General features: G+C 44.4%; 1 protein-coding gene across 1 annotated transcript in view; it reads right to left on the minus strand.

Moving 5' to 3' along the window:
* MCM9 (minichromosome maintenance 9 homologous recombination repair factor) overlaps positions 1 to 15739 on the minus strand; it is a 49739-nt gene that overhangs the window by 2912 nt on the left and 31088 nt on the right. The window contains exons 8-12 of the mRNA XM_066611146.1: positions 10255 to 10429; positions 7126 to 7328; positions 5459 to 5662; positions 5139 to 5221; positions 2619 to 2764 (exon numbers count right to left, since the gene is read on the minus strand). Of these exons, the coding sequence (XP_066467243.1) occupies positions 2619 to 2764; positions 5139 to 5221; positions 5459 to 5662; positions 7126 to 7328; positions 10255 to 10429 (811 nt within the window). The remainder of the gene's footprint in view (positions 1 to 2618; positions 2765 to 5138; positions 5222 to 5458; positions 5663 to 7125; positions 7329 to 10254; positions 10430 to 15739) is intronic.

The raw sequence follows: 15739 nt of genomic DNA on the forward strand, positions 1-15739 counted from the left end.
TTTGTTCTTAATTGTACAGTATTTCAGAATGTCACATACATAGAATTAAGTATTTAAGGGCGCGATCCTATCTTGCACTGGAAAAGGCAAGCCAGGAGGCTTGCACTGTATCCAGCGCATGATTGTGGCCAGAAGTGGCTTAGCCAGAGGCAAGGGGAAACTTTTCCACTTACCCCTGTGTAAGGGCTGCTTGCCCCATGGGCCTCCTTGGACTTGCACCACCTCTGTAGGTGGCACAAGTCTGAGGAGAGTGGAGCATCTTCAAGCTGCTCTGTTCTCCCCTGGAACGAGGGTTGGGTTATGCTGGATCCCAGCCCCGCCTCCCTCTCCCTGCTTGCCTGCCCCCGGGGCAGCCCACCACCCGCCCTACCTCTGCCCAAGAACGCCTCCCTCCTGCCTCCTCCCCACCTACCCTTTACTCTTGCGTTGGCCTAGCTGGGCCAATGCAAGACTTGGCTGGAGCCTCCGTGTGTCTGCGCATCTCCTTGCGCCAACGTGGCTTCCTCGTAAGGAGGTGCAAATGTGCCTTATGGCACATTTGCGATCCTCGCGGGGCCGGCGCAAGGAACTTGCATCAGCCCAAGGTGCAGTTAGGATTGCGCCCTTAGTGTTTTTTACGTGAAGTGAATTAGTCACAGTTTTGTTCACCTTGTTTAAAAATAAGGTATTAGAAGGCTAGTAAATTAGAAATTGTGCATGTATTGAATAATTATTGTAGATATGATGTAGGGACTGGCCAGATATTACTCTATTAACCCAGTACAACAGGGTGTAAACCAAATGTTTCTTTCAGTTCAGAAAAGACAAGGGGTAAGAAATGTATTATTTATTTTAAATATGCGTATCCTCCCTTTCCAACTTATCAGTCTTGAAGGCAGCTTAAATACATCAAATAAATATCAAAAAATACATACACTTTTCCCCCCAGTTAAAAACAGCTGAAGATTAAAAAAAAAAACCCTAAACAACAACAGAAAGCAGCTAAGAGGCCAATCCTGTGGTCGGTGGCATGGAGCTGTGCCGCCGACCACAGTCACAAATGTGCCGTAAGGCACGTTTGCAGGGCTCACTGCCGGGCTCCCACCGGTGCTAGCCCAGCAGGGCGGTCGCCCAGCTTCCACGGCTTGGTGGTCTCCCAGACCGCAGAGCAATGGAACAGGAGGCAGGGGCATGGATGGGGGTGAGGAGGAGGCGTTCCGGCGAGGGGGGAGGCCAGTGGGGGGCAGAAAGAGGCGTGCCAGGGGGCGGGCAGGAGACATGTCGGGGGAAGGGAGGGAGGAGGATCTGCAGAGCTCTGCTCCGCAGGATCCAGGGCGCTTGTATAGGACTGCGCCCTACACGAGCACCTTCTCCTTTTTAAAGTGAGTAGTCCCATTGCAGGGCTGCTTACCTTACTCGGGGGAGGACGAATGTCCCCTTCTCCCGAGGCAGCGCGGGAGGCGCAGGATTCTGCAGCAGTCCTTCTCGGTGCCGCCAAGCCTGGGCACTCCGGGCAGCTCAGGATTGGGCTGCCCGGCATCAACGAAATTATCAGGTGAATAAAACTGTTTTGACTTGAATGCCACTGGCATGATCATCCATTGGGCATCCAGTGTCATCCCACAACTAAGGTTGCCATTACCAAAGATGTCCTATCTTAGAAATTTTTGTTGCTTATTATTGTTTATTATAACTTTTAATTAGTTTAAATTGGTGCCACTTTGAGTCCTTCTTGAACAAAGGCAGGATTTAATTTGTAAAGCAAATAATATCCCTGTTTAACTCCAGAGGGCAGGAGCACAGAGCAGGATCCCCCAGAATGGGTAGATTCCTAGGAGAGGAATATTTATTCATTTAAAAAGCATTTGTACCCTACTCTTCAGCTGACAAAACTTCCACAACAGCTTATATAAAATCAAGCAATGGGAAATTCTGTTGTAAAGGAATAAAGGCTGCATCTCTTCTCCTCCTCAGACAACAGCTAGTATGTCTATGACCACTGTGAGAGGGGAGGGACACAACCCAAACTTAAGGGAGCACCAGAGGTGGAAATGCTGATGGTGGTTTTCACTCTCGCTAGCTTTCCTTTCTCCTCCTTCTCTTCATTCTCCACCCAGGAAAATCAGTGTTCTTTAAATACCCTAGTTCAGTGGTCTTCAACCTTTTCATGCCACAATCCCAATAAACAGTAGGAGACTGGGGACCCACCGCTGACCCTGATCCCCTCCTGGGACCTGATCTGCTCACCCCTTCCCCATTTCCCCCTACCTCTTGTGTTTGCACAACAACCCTGTGAGACTGTAGTCTGAGCAGGGCTGGCCGTAGGAGCTGTGGGACAAGACAGCAAGAAGAGACTGTGTAGGATATAAGGAATTCAGTTTTGATAAGGCAGTACCATTATTGGATTGGATCCAAGCCCTCTCTTGGACAGGTTTTGCATATGCTGAAAACTGTCATTAAAAACAGAATTCTCCTCTTCCACCTCACAGTGTTGTTGGTGTTTCTGGGGCACAGTCTGGGCTTAACTACGGAGTCAGCAGCAACTGGACATCCTGATTAGTGGCACTGTCTGTGGTGTGTGTTGTCTGACTCCCTTCAATCTCAAACTCTCATTTTTCCTCCCATATAACATTTTTCACCTGTCAAGTCTTTTGAGTTCTTCGTGCAAAAGACTCTGAAGTTCCAGTTTCTTCAGGATGAGTTCACACTGCGTTCGGTACTGCTCCATTGGTGTTTCAGGAAATGAAGTGTGCAGTGCATTGACACCTCCAAGGAGTGCCCCTCCCTACAGACAAAGAAAACAAAGAAAAACAGCGCTAAGCAATTTCTTTGGGTGCATCTGTGTAAACTTCATGAGTTAATTTCAGTAGCTGCACAGTATCTGTACAAGGTGAGGAACTGCAGGTTTTCTAGCACTGAATAAAATTATTCAATTGCATGAGGTTTTAAGATGAGATTGTATCTTTAGCTTACATATTAATACAGAAGGTTTCTGAACGCCTTGAAGAAATTCTTGCTCTTTTATGAAAATGTTTTACAAAAAGCTTTCAGCAAAATCATAGGAATGAAAGGCAGGCAGTTTCTATGCTGTCTATCAAATGTTTTTCTGTAATTAATTTTCTCTCCCTGTAATGCTGTGATAATAATATCTGTCTACATGTTAAGATGTACCTAAGCATACTAATTTGAATGTTATTTCAAAGAAACCTAGCAGGAATTCCTTGCACATAAAAATATTTAGAATTAAAAGGTATAAATAATTAAAGGTGAAGCAACACAAAAATAATAGCCCTGCTATTAGTTAACCCCTACTAGCTGGGGAAAGTGGCATTTTTCAAAGTAGTATCCTGTTATATTTAAGGAAGAGCAACTGTCCCTCTTCATCCCAGCATGGAATCTTTTAGAGTGGCTGTTCCTGGTGTCTCTTCTGCATCCTTTTTTAGTCTATGAGCCCTTTGGGAACAGAGAACCATTTACTGATTTATTTTGCTATGTAAACCATTTTGTGAACTACTTTTTGTTGAAAAGCAGTATATAAATACTGTATTTTTAATAATAGTGCTCAACATTTATATGGTGCTTTCTGAGAGCCCAATCCTGTGCTGGGCAGTATGGCTTCATGCTATTGAGCCTCTCTGCCGGGCTCCCGCCTGTGCTAGCCCTCTGCGGTTCAGCAGTCTCATGGACCGCCAAGCCACGGCATGGTGAGTGGGGGCGAAGATGGGGAGGGGGGAGGCCAGCGGGGGGCAGAGAGAGGGCAGGAGGAAAGCATGACGCGGGGAGGGGGGTGGGCTGTAGGCATGCCGAGGGGAGCGAGGAAGACAGGTCCATGGAGCTCTGCAGGATCCAAGGCACTTGTGGAGGGCTCCACACCGACCTTTTGGTCGGGGGTAAAGTGAGTAGCCCCATTGTGGGGCTGCTTACCTTACCCAGGGGAAGGGGACGAAAGTCCCCTTCTCCCAAGGCACCTCTTGCGGTAGCCCGGGGTGCGCAGGATCCAGCGGCAGCCGTTCTCGGTGCCACCGAACCTCAGCGCCCCGGGCAGCTCAGGATTGGGCTGCCCGTTGGCAAAGTGCTTCATATGTATTATCTTGAAGTAATCCTTACAACAACCTGGTTAGAAAAGTCAGTACTACTGTTCCATGTTGGAGCTGGGCAGCTGCGGCTGAGAGGGAGGGACTCTCTGGAGCAGTGGTTCTCACACTTTTAGCCCCAGGACCCACTTTTTAGAATGAGAATCTGTCAGGACCCACCAGAAGTGATGTCATGACTGGAAGTGACATCATCAAGCAGGAAAATTTTTAACAATCCTAGGTGGCAATCCTACCCACACTTACCCAGGAGTAAGCCCCATTGACTGTCATTGTTAAAAGCATATACAGAGTAGCTTGTTCAAAGTACAGGTCTGTAACATTTCCCTAAATGCAGTCACATACCATGATAGCATCAAGTCTAATATATTAAAAAAATATATTTAAATGAATGGGGATCCACCTGAAATTGGTTTGCGAACCACAGTTTGAGAAACACCGCTCTAGAGGCCAACTGGCAAGTTTTATGGCAGATCTGAGATTTGAACTGGGCAAGTCTTGATTCTCAGCTCAGTCACCCAGCTGACAATTTTTTTAAAAAATCCTAAAAGCATGGAAGCAGGACAGGGAAGGGGTTAGACCTGCATTGGAACAGCAAGTCCCTCTCCCTTAAAGTGGGTAATATAAGACAGGCACAATACAGGTGCTTGTATTTTTCCCTGGAGAGCCAGCAACAGCTTGAGGGTGAGGGAGGATAATTTTTTTTTAAATCAGAAAAGGGTGTGAGACAAAAGGGTGCAATACCCTTCTGCCAGCACTTCTTCCTTGATCCAAAATCCTTCGCGTGATGCACAGCTGCTTTTAAATTTTTTTTAAAAAAGGTCACGAGAGCCCATCATATATGATCTCCAGAGCAGAAGAGGGAGGTGTGCGGGGGAAGGGGGAGAAATGACCTTGGAGATGACCACACCTGAGGGCTGGCAAGCAAAATCATCCAACAGTTGTGGACCTTTAGGCAAACATTAGGTCTGATTCATGGAAATTAAATCTTAAGAAGTCACGGCATGGTGACTTGGCGTTCTTGTCACACGTGCCACATTTAACTATAATCTCTAGAAGGAAACTTACTTGCATAGAAGATTCCATCACTGAAACAACAGTCACTGCATCTTCTACAGTCACAGTGTCCCTAAACATCAACCGAGCATGTGCTAACAGAATTAAAAATAAACAACAAAGGTTAGTGTAGTTGATGAGTCTGGCTGAGATGCAATTAGATTGAATATTTGAATTCATAACATTCAAACTCAGTTGTATCAACTTGTATTTAGGAGAGAATTCCAAGGGGCTCCATGAACTGTGATTCCACAATTTCTTTAAACGACTTGTAATTTATTTTGTGTGATGTACCCCACTGGAAGAGGAAGACAGAAATGCCAAGTCCTTACCTTCGGCTAACCGTATCAAACTCTCTAATAAGCGGATGGTTGTTCGGGCAGCATTCCTGCAATCACTTTGCCGCTGCATCTGGTAATAGCGGACAAGGATCAGGTTGCTTTCATCAGTTAATGTCGGCTGTAGACTTTTTACAAGGCAGAAGTAAGTTTTCATTTTTTCCATGGTCCAAAACTTTTCAGACACACTTGGGTAGCCTGCATAAGAACCGTTTTCAAAAGCATCAACATAAATGATACACCATGGAAGAAAGTAAAAATGTAAGTCAATATAAAAATAAGTATTATATTTTACTGTATAGAGTTTCTTAGATAATCTCTGACAATGTGTTCCATGTGACCAAAATCCAGCTACACACATTCTATTTAGCAGTGTCTTCCTTTACCTAAATTTAAATTGGTGTGGTCTTGTCAGAAACATATTTCAATTATTCTGTACTGAATTCTAGGTGCAGCACTTCATGGTCCACAGGATACTGTTGGTGAATGAACTTATGAAGCTGTCTTCTACTAAGTCAGACCACTGGTCCACATAACACATTGTCAACAGTGAAGAGTAGCAGCTCTCCAAGGTTTCAGACAAGAATTTCTCTCTGCCACATTTTGGAGCTGCTAGTTATTAAACCTAAGGTCTTCTGCATGCAAAGCATGTGCTCTATCACTGAGCTAAAGCCCAATTTGAGAGGGAACAGGATTAGATACAATACAATCCTTGTCCATATTAAGGGCCCAATCCTATCCAATTTTCCAGCACTGGTGTAGCCACAATGCAACCCCAAGGTAAGGGAACAAATGTTCCCATACTTTAAGGAGGCCTCTGGGATGGCCTCCCCAGCGCAGGATGTAGTACATGCCCCATTGGCATGGCTGCACTGGCACTGGAAAATTGGATAGGATTGGGCCTTTAATCCATAAAAGTATTTCAGGTACTATAGACCCCCTGGTAGCCCAAAGGAAGCCCTTCTTTGTAAGTGAACACTCAAATGCTCAGAAGATCTTTGCCTGCAGCAGTGGGCTGTGCAATGACATCTGTTTGTGAGGTTGGGCAGCTCCTTGCTGAAGTCCATAATTAAAGTAATATCTTCTAAATACTATAAAGATCAAACACTGTTATGCAGCCTGACAACTTGTTTTCAGAATGTTAGCACAGACTGTGAGTAGCGAATCAATTTTCTGAGTATGCAGGGAAAATTAGTTAGTCAATGTAATTACTTAAAGAGAGCCTTCTAGAAGCTATCATCTGGTGTGGTCTAAATCTTAGAATCAAATTAAATCATACATTTGTATAAGTTTTTGCTGTCAGAAATTCTTTCACTATTGAAATGTAGAAGGCAGCACACTGACTGATGGCAGAAAGTCTACCAAGCTGAAAACCAGAGTGCTTTAAAAGGACATGTAATCTTGTGTATTCTGTTTCCAAGGAATAGAAGCCAGTTGCTAAAATATGTTTCTTAGCAAGTGTTATTTTAAAATAGAGATAGCTCAGGGAAATTCCTAAGCATTTGCGAGCCAACTAGAACTTCTTGGTTGGTTATATAAAAATTTGCTTTTAATCTGTTCTCTAGTTCTGATAGCTTGGTGTGCTTATTTAGAGAATGTTCCCTTTGAACACAACAAAGAAACAGCCTTGTTAGTACATAAATAAACAAAAACACCCTTACTTTTATTTTCCAATATGAACGAAGAAATGATACGATCCCATTCTTCATTTCTTTTATCCAGCAATACCAAGACAAGGTCAAACCTGCTAAGAAGAGGACTGCCAAGGGCTATGTTAACTGAGACGGATTCATTAGGGTCATATTGGCCCTTTGGATTGGTTGCTGCCAATATAGTGGTCCTTGTATTCAGCTTGCACACTAAGCTGAAAAGAAAGATGATCAACATTAATTCCATGGAGTTAAATCCTGAGCATAATTATTGAACCTTATAAGTATGCAGCACGGCATACAGTTTTGGACTTCCCAAATCACTTCAAAAAGTGCATACAGGCTGAATAGCTGAGACAATAAATGACAACTAGTTGGAAAGGCTTTTAGTAAATAATATACTGTTGTACACTGTGGTCTGTATGCATGCAGAGAACTACTGATTTATGCAAAGGCCAAGATCAGGACAAGGAAAATGGTTTGGAAACAGAATGTGCCAGTCTGAAACTGGTACAAGAATTGTCAACTAGCCAATATATTACTGATTTAAACATAAGAGGAATTGTCTTGGGCTGCAAATCTTATGCACACTTACAAGTGTAAGTTTAATTAGACTTACAGCCCAATCCTGAGTTTTCTAGTGCCCACTGGAGCAGTGGCACCAAACTGGCTACTGCTGTATCCAGTGGGCTCTGGGAAGCCATCAGGAGTCTCTCTGGGGGAAGGGGACTTTCCTACCTATAATTTATCATTCCCTATGCTTATTTCACCATAACCACCAGGTTACTAGGTCCACACCCCAGGCCTCACTCACTGGCCTCCTGAATACTTTTTAATTGAATATTTATAAATGTAACTAAATTTCAAAAGTAAGCACATATGCAAAATTTCTCTTACACCCTTGCCCCAACAGATACACATCCACAAATATATAGATGTGCTCAAAACGCACAGGTACACATATACAAATTGTCCTGTACAAACAGACCTGCTCTGAGGAAGGGTATCTGTGATAACATTTGGCAGGGTGTACATTTTTCCTCCTTCCTTAATTCATTTGACCTTGACCTGATATTTGTTTTTAGAGTTCCAGAAGGGTGTTTTTGTCCAAGGAGTCATAGCATAACCCTTTCAACACAGACATCTAGACAGCTGTTCTAAATCTGACTTATAAGTGATCTATTTCTAGTTGGTGCCATCTTAGCGATTACTTCATGTATTGAGAGGCAACAAGTATAGCACCAAGAATCTTAGCTTTCATATTTGTAGTACGTCACACGGGAAAAGTATTTTTGACTCTGAGCCAGTAACAACAGAGATTCAAAAAAGAAATGCATGTTGACCCCAATCCCATAAAGCCTAAAGGATTTCTAAATATGGAAATGAAAGGTTGAAATCCTAGAACACAAACTTGGAAAGCAAGAAGGGTCTAACATTCTTTCTGCAATACAAAAACAACTGTTTTGTAGCCCTCCGGACTAAAAATGTACCCAAAAAGTACCCGTTTTAAGGCCATGTTTATGTTCATTACACAGAAGATAAAATAATATGGTTTGTTTCCATCCATGTTGCTTGATCATATTCAGAATAATAAAAACTACACAGCATATTAGCTCTTGCATTTTCATTGTAGGTAACAGTTCCACCTCTGCACTGCTGTATATTGGGAAGGTGGTGAAACAAAGCAGGGCAAATAAACAAGTCTTTCCCCCGTGGCAGATCTGGAAACTGCTGGAAGGATATGCTGGTCTTTCTTACCACTGCAATAAGGTAAAACCTTCACACACAGCTGGTGGCAGCTGAATATATATGTGGGGTAGCTGGGAACAGAGAAGGAGAATATGATCCAGAGAGTTCATTTTATGCACTGCTGAAACTGAGACTCCTGCGTTGGCTCGGTCATGTCGTTAGAATGGATGATGGCCGGATCCCAAAGGATCTCCTCTATGGAGAACTCGTGCAGGAAAAGCACCCTTCAGGTAGACCACAGCTGCGATACAAGGACATCTGCAAGAGGGATCTGAAGGCCTTAGGAGTGGACCTCAACAGGTGGGAAACCCTGGCCTCTGAGCAGCCCGCTTGGAGGCAGGCTGTGCAGCATGGCCTTTCCCAGTTTGAAGAGACACTTGGCCAACAGTCTGAGGCAAAGAGGCAAAGAAGGAAGGCCCATAGCTAGGGAGACAGACCAGGGACGGATTACACTTGCTCCCAGTGTGGAAGGGATTGTCACTCCTGAATTGGCCTTTTCAGCCACACTAGACGCTGTTCCAGAACCACCATTCAGAGCGCAATACCATAGTCTTTCGAGACTGAAGGTTGCCAACAGCCATGCCTTATGCTGTCAATGCTATGCATTGTGGGTGCATGCATACATGCATTCACACATAGAGAAAAATTTGAAGGTGATTTAAAAGATGAATTAAATGGTGCATACATGGTGCATACATTCCCCCCCCCCCCACTTTTGCCTCTGCCGGACAGGTTTTGCAGGGGGTGTACTATGTGGGGGGAAAAAAACCCTGCAAACCCTGTTGGCCAGAAGCACCAATGTGCTCTGTATATCATGGGAAATGAAATGATTCAAACTCTTAGGGCCCAATCCTATCCAACATTCCAGTGCTGATGCATCTGTGCTTATGGGGGTGCACACAGCATCCTGCAGTGAGCAGGTAATCACAGAGGCCTCTTCAATGTAAGAAAATGTTTGTTTTACCTCAGGACAGCACTGTGACTGCATTGGTGCTGGAAAGTTGGATAGGATTTGAGCCTTAAAGACTATTGATTGTTAGAGGCACAGGCACACTCACAGCGATCGCCAAAATGAGTGTGCCAGGCAGCCGCCATTCATCCCCTTCCCCCGGTTAAGGGAGCAGGTCCTACAATGGGGCTACTCAGGTCTGTGCCGGCTAAGCAGGTGTAGATTATAGCAGTCCTGTGTCGGGCTGGGAGAGCTTTTCAGTGCATTTTGACTCGCAGAAGGATAAGATTTGTAACATCTTTGGGATAACATGACTCAGAAAACTTTTCTGTAAAACTACTGACTGGCCTTTTTTTCTTAAGTTTTGTATAGGGGTGAAGAGATAAAAAAAATAGGAAATAGCTGTTCATCACTCCTACTGAAAACAAACCATTTAGTCCTACCCAGCTTTGGCCACACTGATGGTTTGTTGCTCCATTGCTTCATGAATACTGGTTCTATCATGTTCCTTGATGCTGTTAAACTCATCAATACAGCAAAGGCCTCCATCAGCCAGCACCAGCGCTCCAGCCTCCAAATTCCATTCTCCAGAGTCTTTCACAGCAGTCACTGTCAAACCTGTAAAATTAAAATAAAAAATTTAAGCTTGAAAATAAAGTAGTGAATGATCTTAAGGCATACCACTCTTTCTCAGAATTTCATTTGAGCAGGGCTTACCAAGTCATTGCTTTAAAACAGGGGTCATCAAACCATGGCTCTCTGACATATAATGTGAGGCTCTCAGAAGTATGTTGGCTGAGCTCCTTCATGCATCACAATTAATAGAAAAGGCAAATAAGAAGTTTTCAAGCTTGATAATTATTTATTGGGTATAAAACCGAGAATCCACTGGACTAAAACATAAGTTTAATGTTCATGGTGAGGAAATATATTTAAGAATTCAAAGGCTTCTTAAATATTGTGGCTCACACATCTCTCCTGTGGCCCTCAAACATCTTAAGTTTATTGTATGTTTATTGTGACTTTTATGTAAGCATGTTTGGCCATCCCTGCCTTAGAACATGTGAGACTGTGCCATTAGACATGGATAGAGACAGACTTAACAAAAAAAACTCTCACATCTCTAATACAATGTGACTTCAAACCTCCCCCCACACCATCTTCCTGTCTGCTAGTTAGTAGCAGAGAATGATTTGTATGGTTTTGAACAATGCTACTTCTAGTCAGGACACTTATGGAACATGCAAACTTGGGGATGCAAATGGTACTACTAGAACTGGATGCATATCCAGCTCATTCATGTGGCCAAATGAGGCAGTTGTCTCAGGTGTGGAGATGAATATGGTGGAGGTGAACATGGTAGTCTGAATGTCCCTGATGCTCTAGCACAGGGGTCTCCAAACTTTTTGGCCAGAGGGCTGCATGAAATATCTGGTGCAGTGCTGAGGGCTGGAAAAAAATTTAAATATAAAATTTAAATAAATAAATTAGAGATGGTACTTAGATAAATGAATAAATGGGCTCATTCACTCAGCCTCTCCAACACCTTCCAGATGTAATCAGAGCACAGCTCGGGTCATGTTCATTCGAGTGGGTCAGAGGCTTTCAGGGGACAAGAGGCTGGCTGTGGGCCAGATATGGCCCCCGGGCTGGGGTTTGGAGACCCCTGCTCTAGCACAGTGGTTCCTAAACTGTAGGTCAGGACCTCATTTTTGGTGGGTCATGAAACTGACAAGCTGATTGCTGATAAAGAAAAGGTATTGAGCCCTATGAAAATAAAAACAGAGCTGCACTTGTGCATTTACTCATGAGTAGGTGACTATGCCTGGGCCCCTTTCATTGCTGGCCGAGGGGAACACATGTGCACGTTTTCTTGTGAGTAGGCAAATGTGCCTCAGCTCTTATTGAAGGCCAAGCAAAGGGGAACACAAGGCCACCAGAATGGTCCCAATCTGATGAATGTGGAGCTCAACAAATGCTTCAGAAGGCAGCTCCCCCTAAAAAGTTTGGGAACCACTGTTCTAGCACACTATTCTTTTCTTCTCTGTTTCCTCTTCCATTCTGTTCCTCTCTTCCTTTACAAATTCAGAGAACAGGATAAGAAGGAACAGCAAAGGCGGGTGCTGGTATGTCACCAGTAAGTGGGGAGGGCATTTGACACATCACCTCAGGTATTGGGAGTTCTTGGGCTGGGCCTGATTGTACCAGCTAAGGCTTAGGTCCCTTTGCACATAGTAAATATTGTTATGAGCATATTCAAATTGGCAGAGTCCAACTTTCCATTCTACAGCTTCATCATTATTAACTTACTTACATTATTATTTCAATGTATCTTAGAGATCGCCTGCTCCCGTACAATCCGGCCCGTCCTCTCAGGTCATCAGAGAAGGCCTTTTTACAAGTGCCGCCGCTTAGGGAGGTACGTGGGGCGGCTGCAAGAAATAGGGCCTTCTCAGTAGTGGCACCAACGCTATGGAACTCCCTTCCCCCTGACTTAAGAATGGCTCCCTCTCTTGAGTCCTTTCGGCGAGGCCTGAAGACCCTTCTGTTTAAACAGGCCTTCTGAGTTCTCGGCCTTTTAACATCTTTTTAACATCTTTTAATATTTTTTACAGGCCTGATTCTTTTATGACTTGCTGCTGCTCTATGCTCTTTTTACCTATTTTTACTCTGACTGCTGTTTTTTATGATGTATTAATATGTTTTTATTTGTTTTTAAATTATGTTTTTAATATGTTGTAAGCCGCCTTGAGTCCCTTCGGGGAGAAAGGCGGGATAAAAAATAAAGTTGTTATTATTATTATTATTATTATTATTATTAATGTAAGTAAGTGTAAAGTAATGCACACTGGGTCAAAAAAATCAAAACTTCACATATAGGCTAACAGGTTCTGAGATGTCTACAATAGATCAGGATAGAGATCTTGGGGGAGTGGTGGGCAACTCGATGAAAGTGTTGACCCAATGTGCGGCAGCAGTGAAGAAGGCCAGTTCTATGCTTGGGATCATTAGAAAAGGTATTGACAGTAAGACAGCTAACATTACAATGCCGTTGTACAAATCAATGGTAAGGATTATTGCATCCAGTTCTGGTCGCCACATCTCAAAAAGGACATAGTGGAAATGGAAAAGGTGCAAAAGAGAGTAACTACAATGATTTCTGGGCTGGGTCACCTTCCTTATGAGGAAAGGCTACGGCGTTTGGGCCTCTTCAGCCTAGAAAAGAGGCGCCTGAGGGGGGATATGATTGAGACATACAAAAATTATGCACGGAAAGGATCGAGAGGATACAGAGATGCTCTTTTCCCTTTCACACAACACCAGAACCAGGGGACATCCACTAAAACTGAGTGTTGGGAGAATTAGGACAGACAAAAGAAAATATTTCTTTACTCAGCGGGTAGTTGGTCTGTGGAACTCCTTGCCACAGCATGTGGTGATGACATTGGGCCTAGATGCATTTAAAAGGAGATAGGACAAATTTCTGGAGGAAAAATCCATCACGGGTTACATGATGTGTATGTGCAACCTCCTGATTTTAGAAATGGGTTATATCAGAATGCCAGATGCAAGAGAGGGCACCAGGATGCAGGTCTCTTGCTGTTTTGTGTGCTCCCTGAGGCATTTGGTGGGCCACTGTGAGATACAGGAAGCTGGATTAGATGGGCCTATGGCCTAATCCAGCGGGGCTGTTCTTACATATGTTCTTAACTCTGCATCTAAAAACAGACAGACAAAACAATAGCTCCTAGCCACCGTAGCCCTAGGTAAATTTGGGGAAAAACAGATGACAATATGCACAAAACCACTGGCTTCTCAAATAAGACCTCCAGCAGGGGCTTCTTACACAACCAAGGAGAACTGGGAGAGGAACATAAGAACTGGAGAACAGAATTGGAAAGGGAGAATTGAGGTGGAGCAAAGATGAAAGAAGTTGCAAGATAGCAACAGCCAGAAAGAATGCCTACAAGAGTAGGAGCATCATTGAAAAGGGAGGTAACTATAAAAATAAATAATGGCTCCTTCAATGTTGTACTCCTAGCTAAGGATGGGGAGGGACTATTAATAGAAGGGCCTAGTACTCACTAGGTTATTTTGTTGGGAGTCCTGTTTTAAGGGAGTGAGAATAACAGCACAATCCTAACCCCTCTGGGAGCTGGCACAAGTCCCTTGCGCCAGCTCCTAGCTGTCGCAAACGTGCCATAAAGCACACGCCATAAAGCATGTTTGCAATGACTTGGGTGTGAGATAGCCACCCCTGCGCCCAGAGGAGATAGGTTTATGCTGGTTTGAGTAGATTGGAACTAGGGGTGGGAAAGGGCAGAGGGACGGATGAACAGAGGCAAGGAGGGGGCGTTTCAGGGCAGGAGTAGGGAAACCGGGGGGGGGGGCAGATTGGCCCAGGAGGGGAGTTGGGCTGGCTGCAGCAGCACAGACCAGATCCCAACTCCTGTCCCTGGCCCGAGTGGTTTTACTTGGGTCACGTGAATTTGCACCTGCAAAATTGAGAGCACAAATCCAAGTAGCCCCATAAGACTGCCTGTGGCATTGCTTGGGATAAGGAGATGAAATCTTCTTAATCTGAGTTGCACCTTGGACTGTATCAAACCTGCACTGGATATAGCACAGACCAATTTACTGAACAGCTATTGAACTTTGACAGTTTTTGGGGCTGGGTGCTGTGGTCTAGCTTTTTTACCTTATGAGCTTAAACCAATCCTAAAAGGGGAAGGCTAGCTATCACCACACTAAAACTAAGTTAAAAACTGAAAACTAAAAATAACAACTAGAACTCAACCTAAAAAGCTAAAACTAAAAAGTAAAACCAAGCTAAAAACTAAAAACCCAAAAAACACTTTGTCAGGGGTCAAGCCCTTGTCCGACCCCTGCCTTACCTGGCTGCAGACCAGGGGCAGAACTGCCTGGCCATAGAGCCAGCACCACCTCTCCAGCTAACCAGGTAAGATATAGGGCAGCTGGGTGGGAGAGACCGTCCCCCCAGGGCTCACCTGACCTGAGCAGTGAGCAGGGCCGAGTCACCATTAACCACCAAAGAGGAAGGAAGCAGGCCAGGGTCAGGGCCCCTTTAAGCCTAGAGAGGGAAGAAGAGGAGGAGCTGAGGGTGTGGCTGGGGAGGATAAAAGCAGGGAGGCCTGTGATGACAGGCAGTTCTGGAGAGGGAAGGCAGGAGCTCTTGCTTGAAAACCAAGGGCCTCAGGTCCTGCCTCCAGGGAGGACAAGGGTGTTGTGATCCCCTCCTCCCCAGTCTGAGACTTCCCCTGCAAGGAACCCCAGGGAGGTGGACACCCCACCCAGGGGTCCCATGAGACCATCCAGCCAACCCTCGGCACCCTGCCAGATGATGCCCTGAGGGCCCCCCTCTTTTTGGGGAACCTCTCACACACTTGCAGCTGAAATAATTAAGGATTAAAGAACTTAAATGTCCTCCTTTTCTCTGTGAGCAGGCACCTGCAGGCAGCACATAGCCTGCTGGTAATAGATTATATTTATTAGATGATTATATAGATTTATTTATTAATAAGTTATAAGTAATAGTTTTAAATTTAATAAGAAATATAGTTTAATAATATGATTTAAATAAACCATATGAAATCAATATACAAGGGCTTTTAGCTTTTATTTTGTCATATCCTACATTTTTCTTAGATGTCCTACATTTTGTGGTGCCTTGTCCTCTTTTGTAGTTATGACATCCACTCATCCTGGGCAAGGTGGATCAAGGCTCGGCAGGGGCATAGGATATCAGTAGCGCCACCCCCACCACTACTGCCCCTGTCCAGGCTGCACTCGGCCCCATACTACCCCAGTAAAGGACCTTATGCTGCTGGAAAGCTAATTCTGGCAGCAATGGATTGTAGCCTTAGGGTTGAATCATATCCAACTTTCCAGCATGGATGCAGCTGTGCC

The sequence above is a fragment of the Tiliqua scincoides genome, chromosome 1, assembly GCF_035046505.1.
Source record: "Tiliqua scincoides isolate rTilSci1 chromosome 1, rTilSci1.hap2, whole genome shotgun sequence".
NCBI lineage: Eukaryota > Metazoa > Chordata > Lepidosauria > Squamata > Scincidae > Tiliqua > Tiliqua scincoides.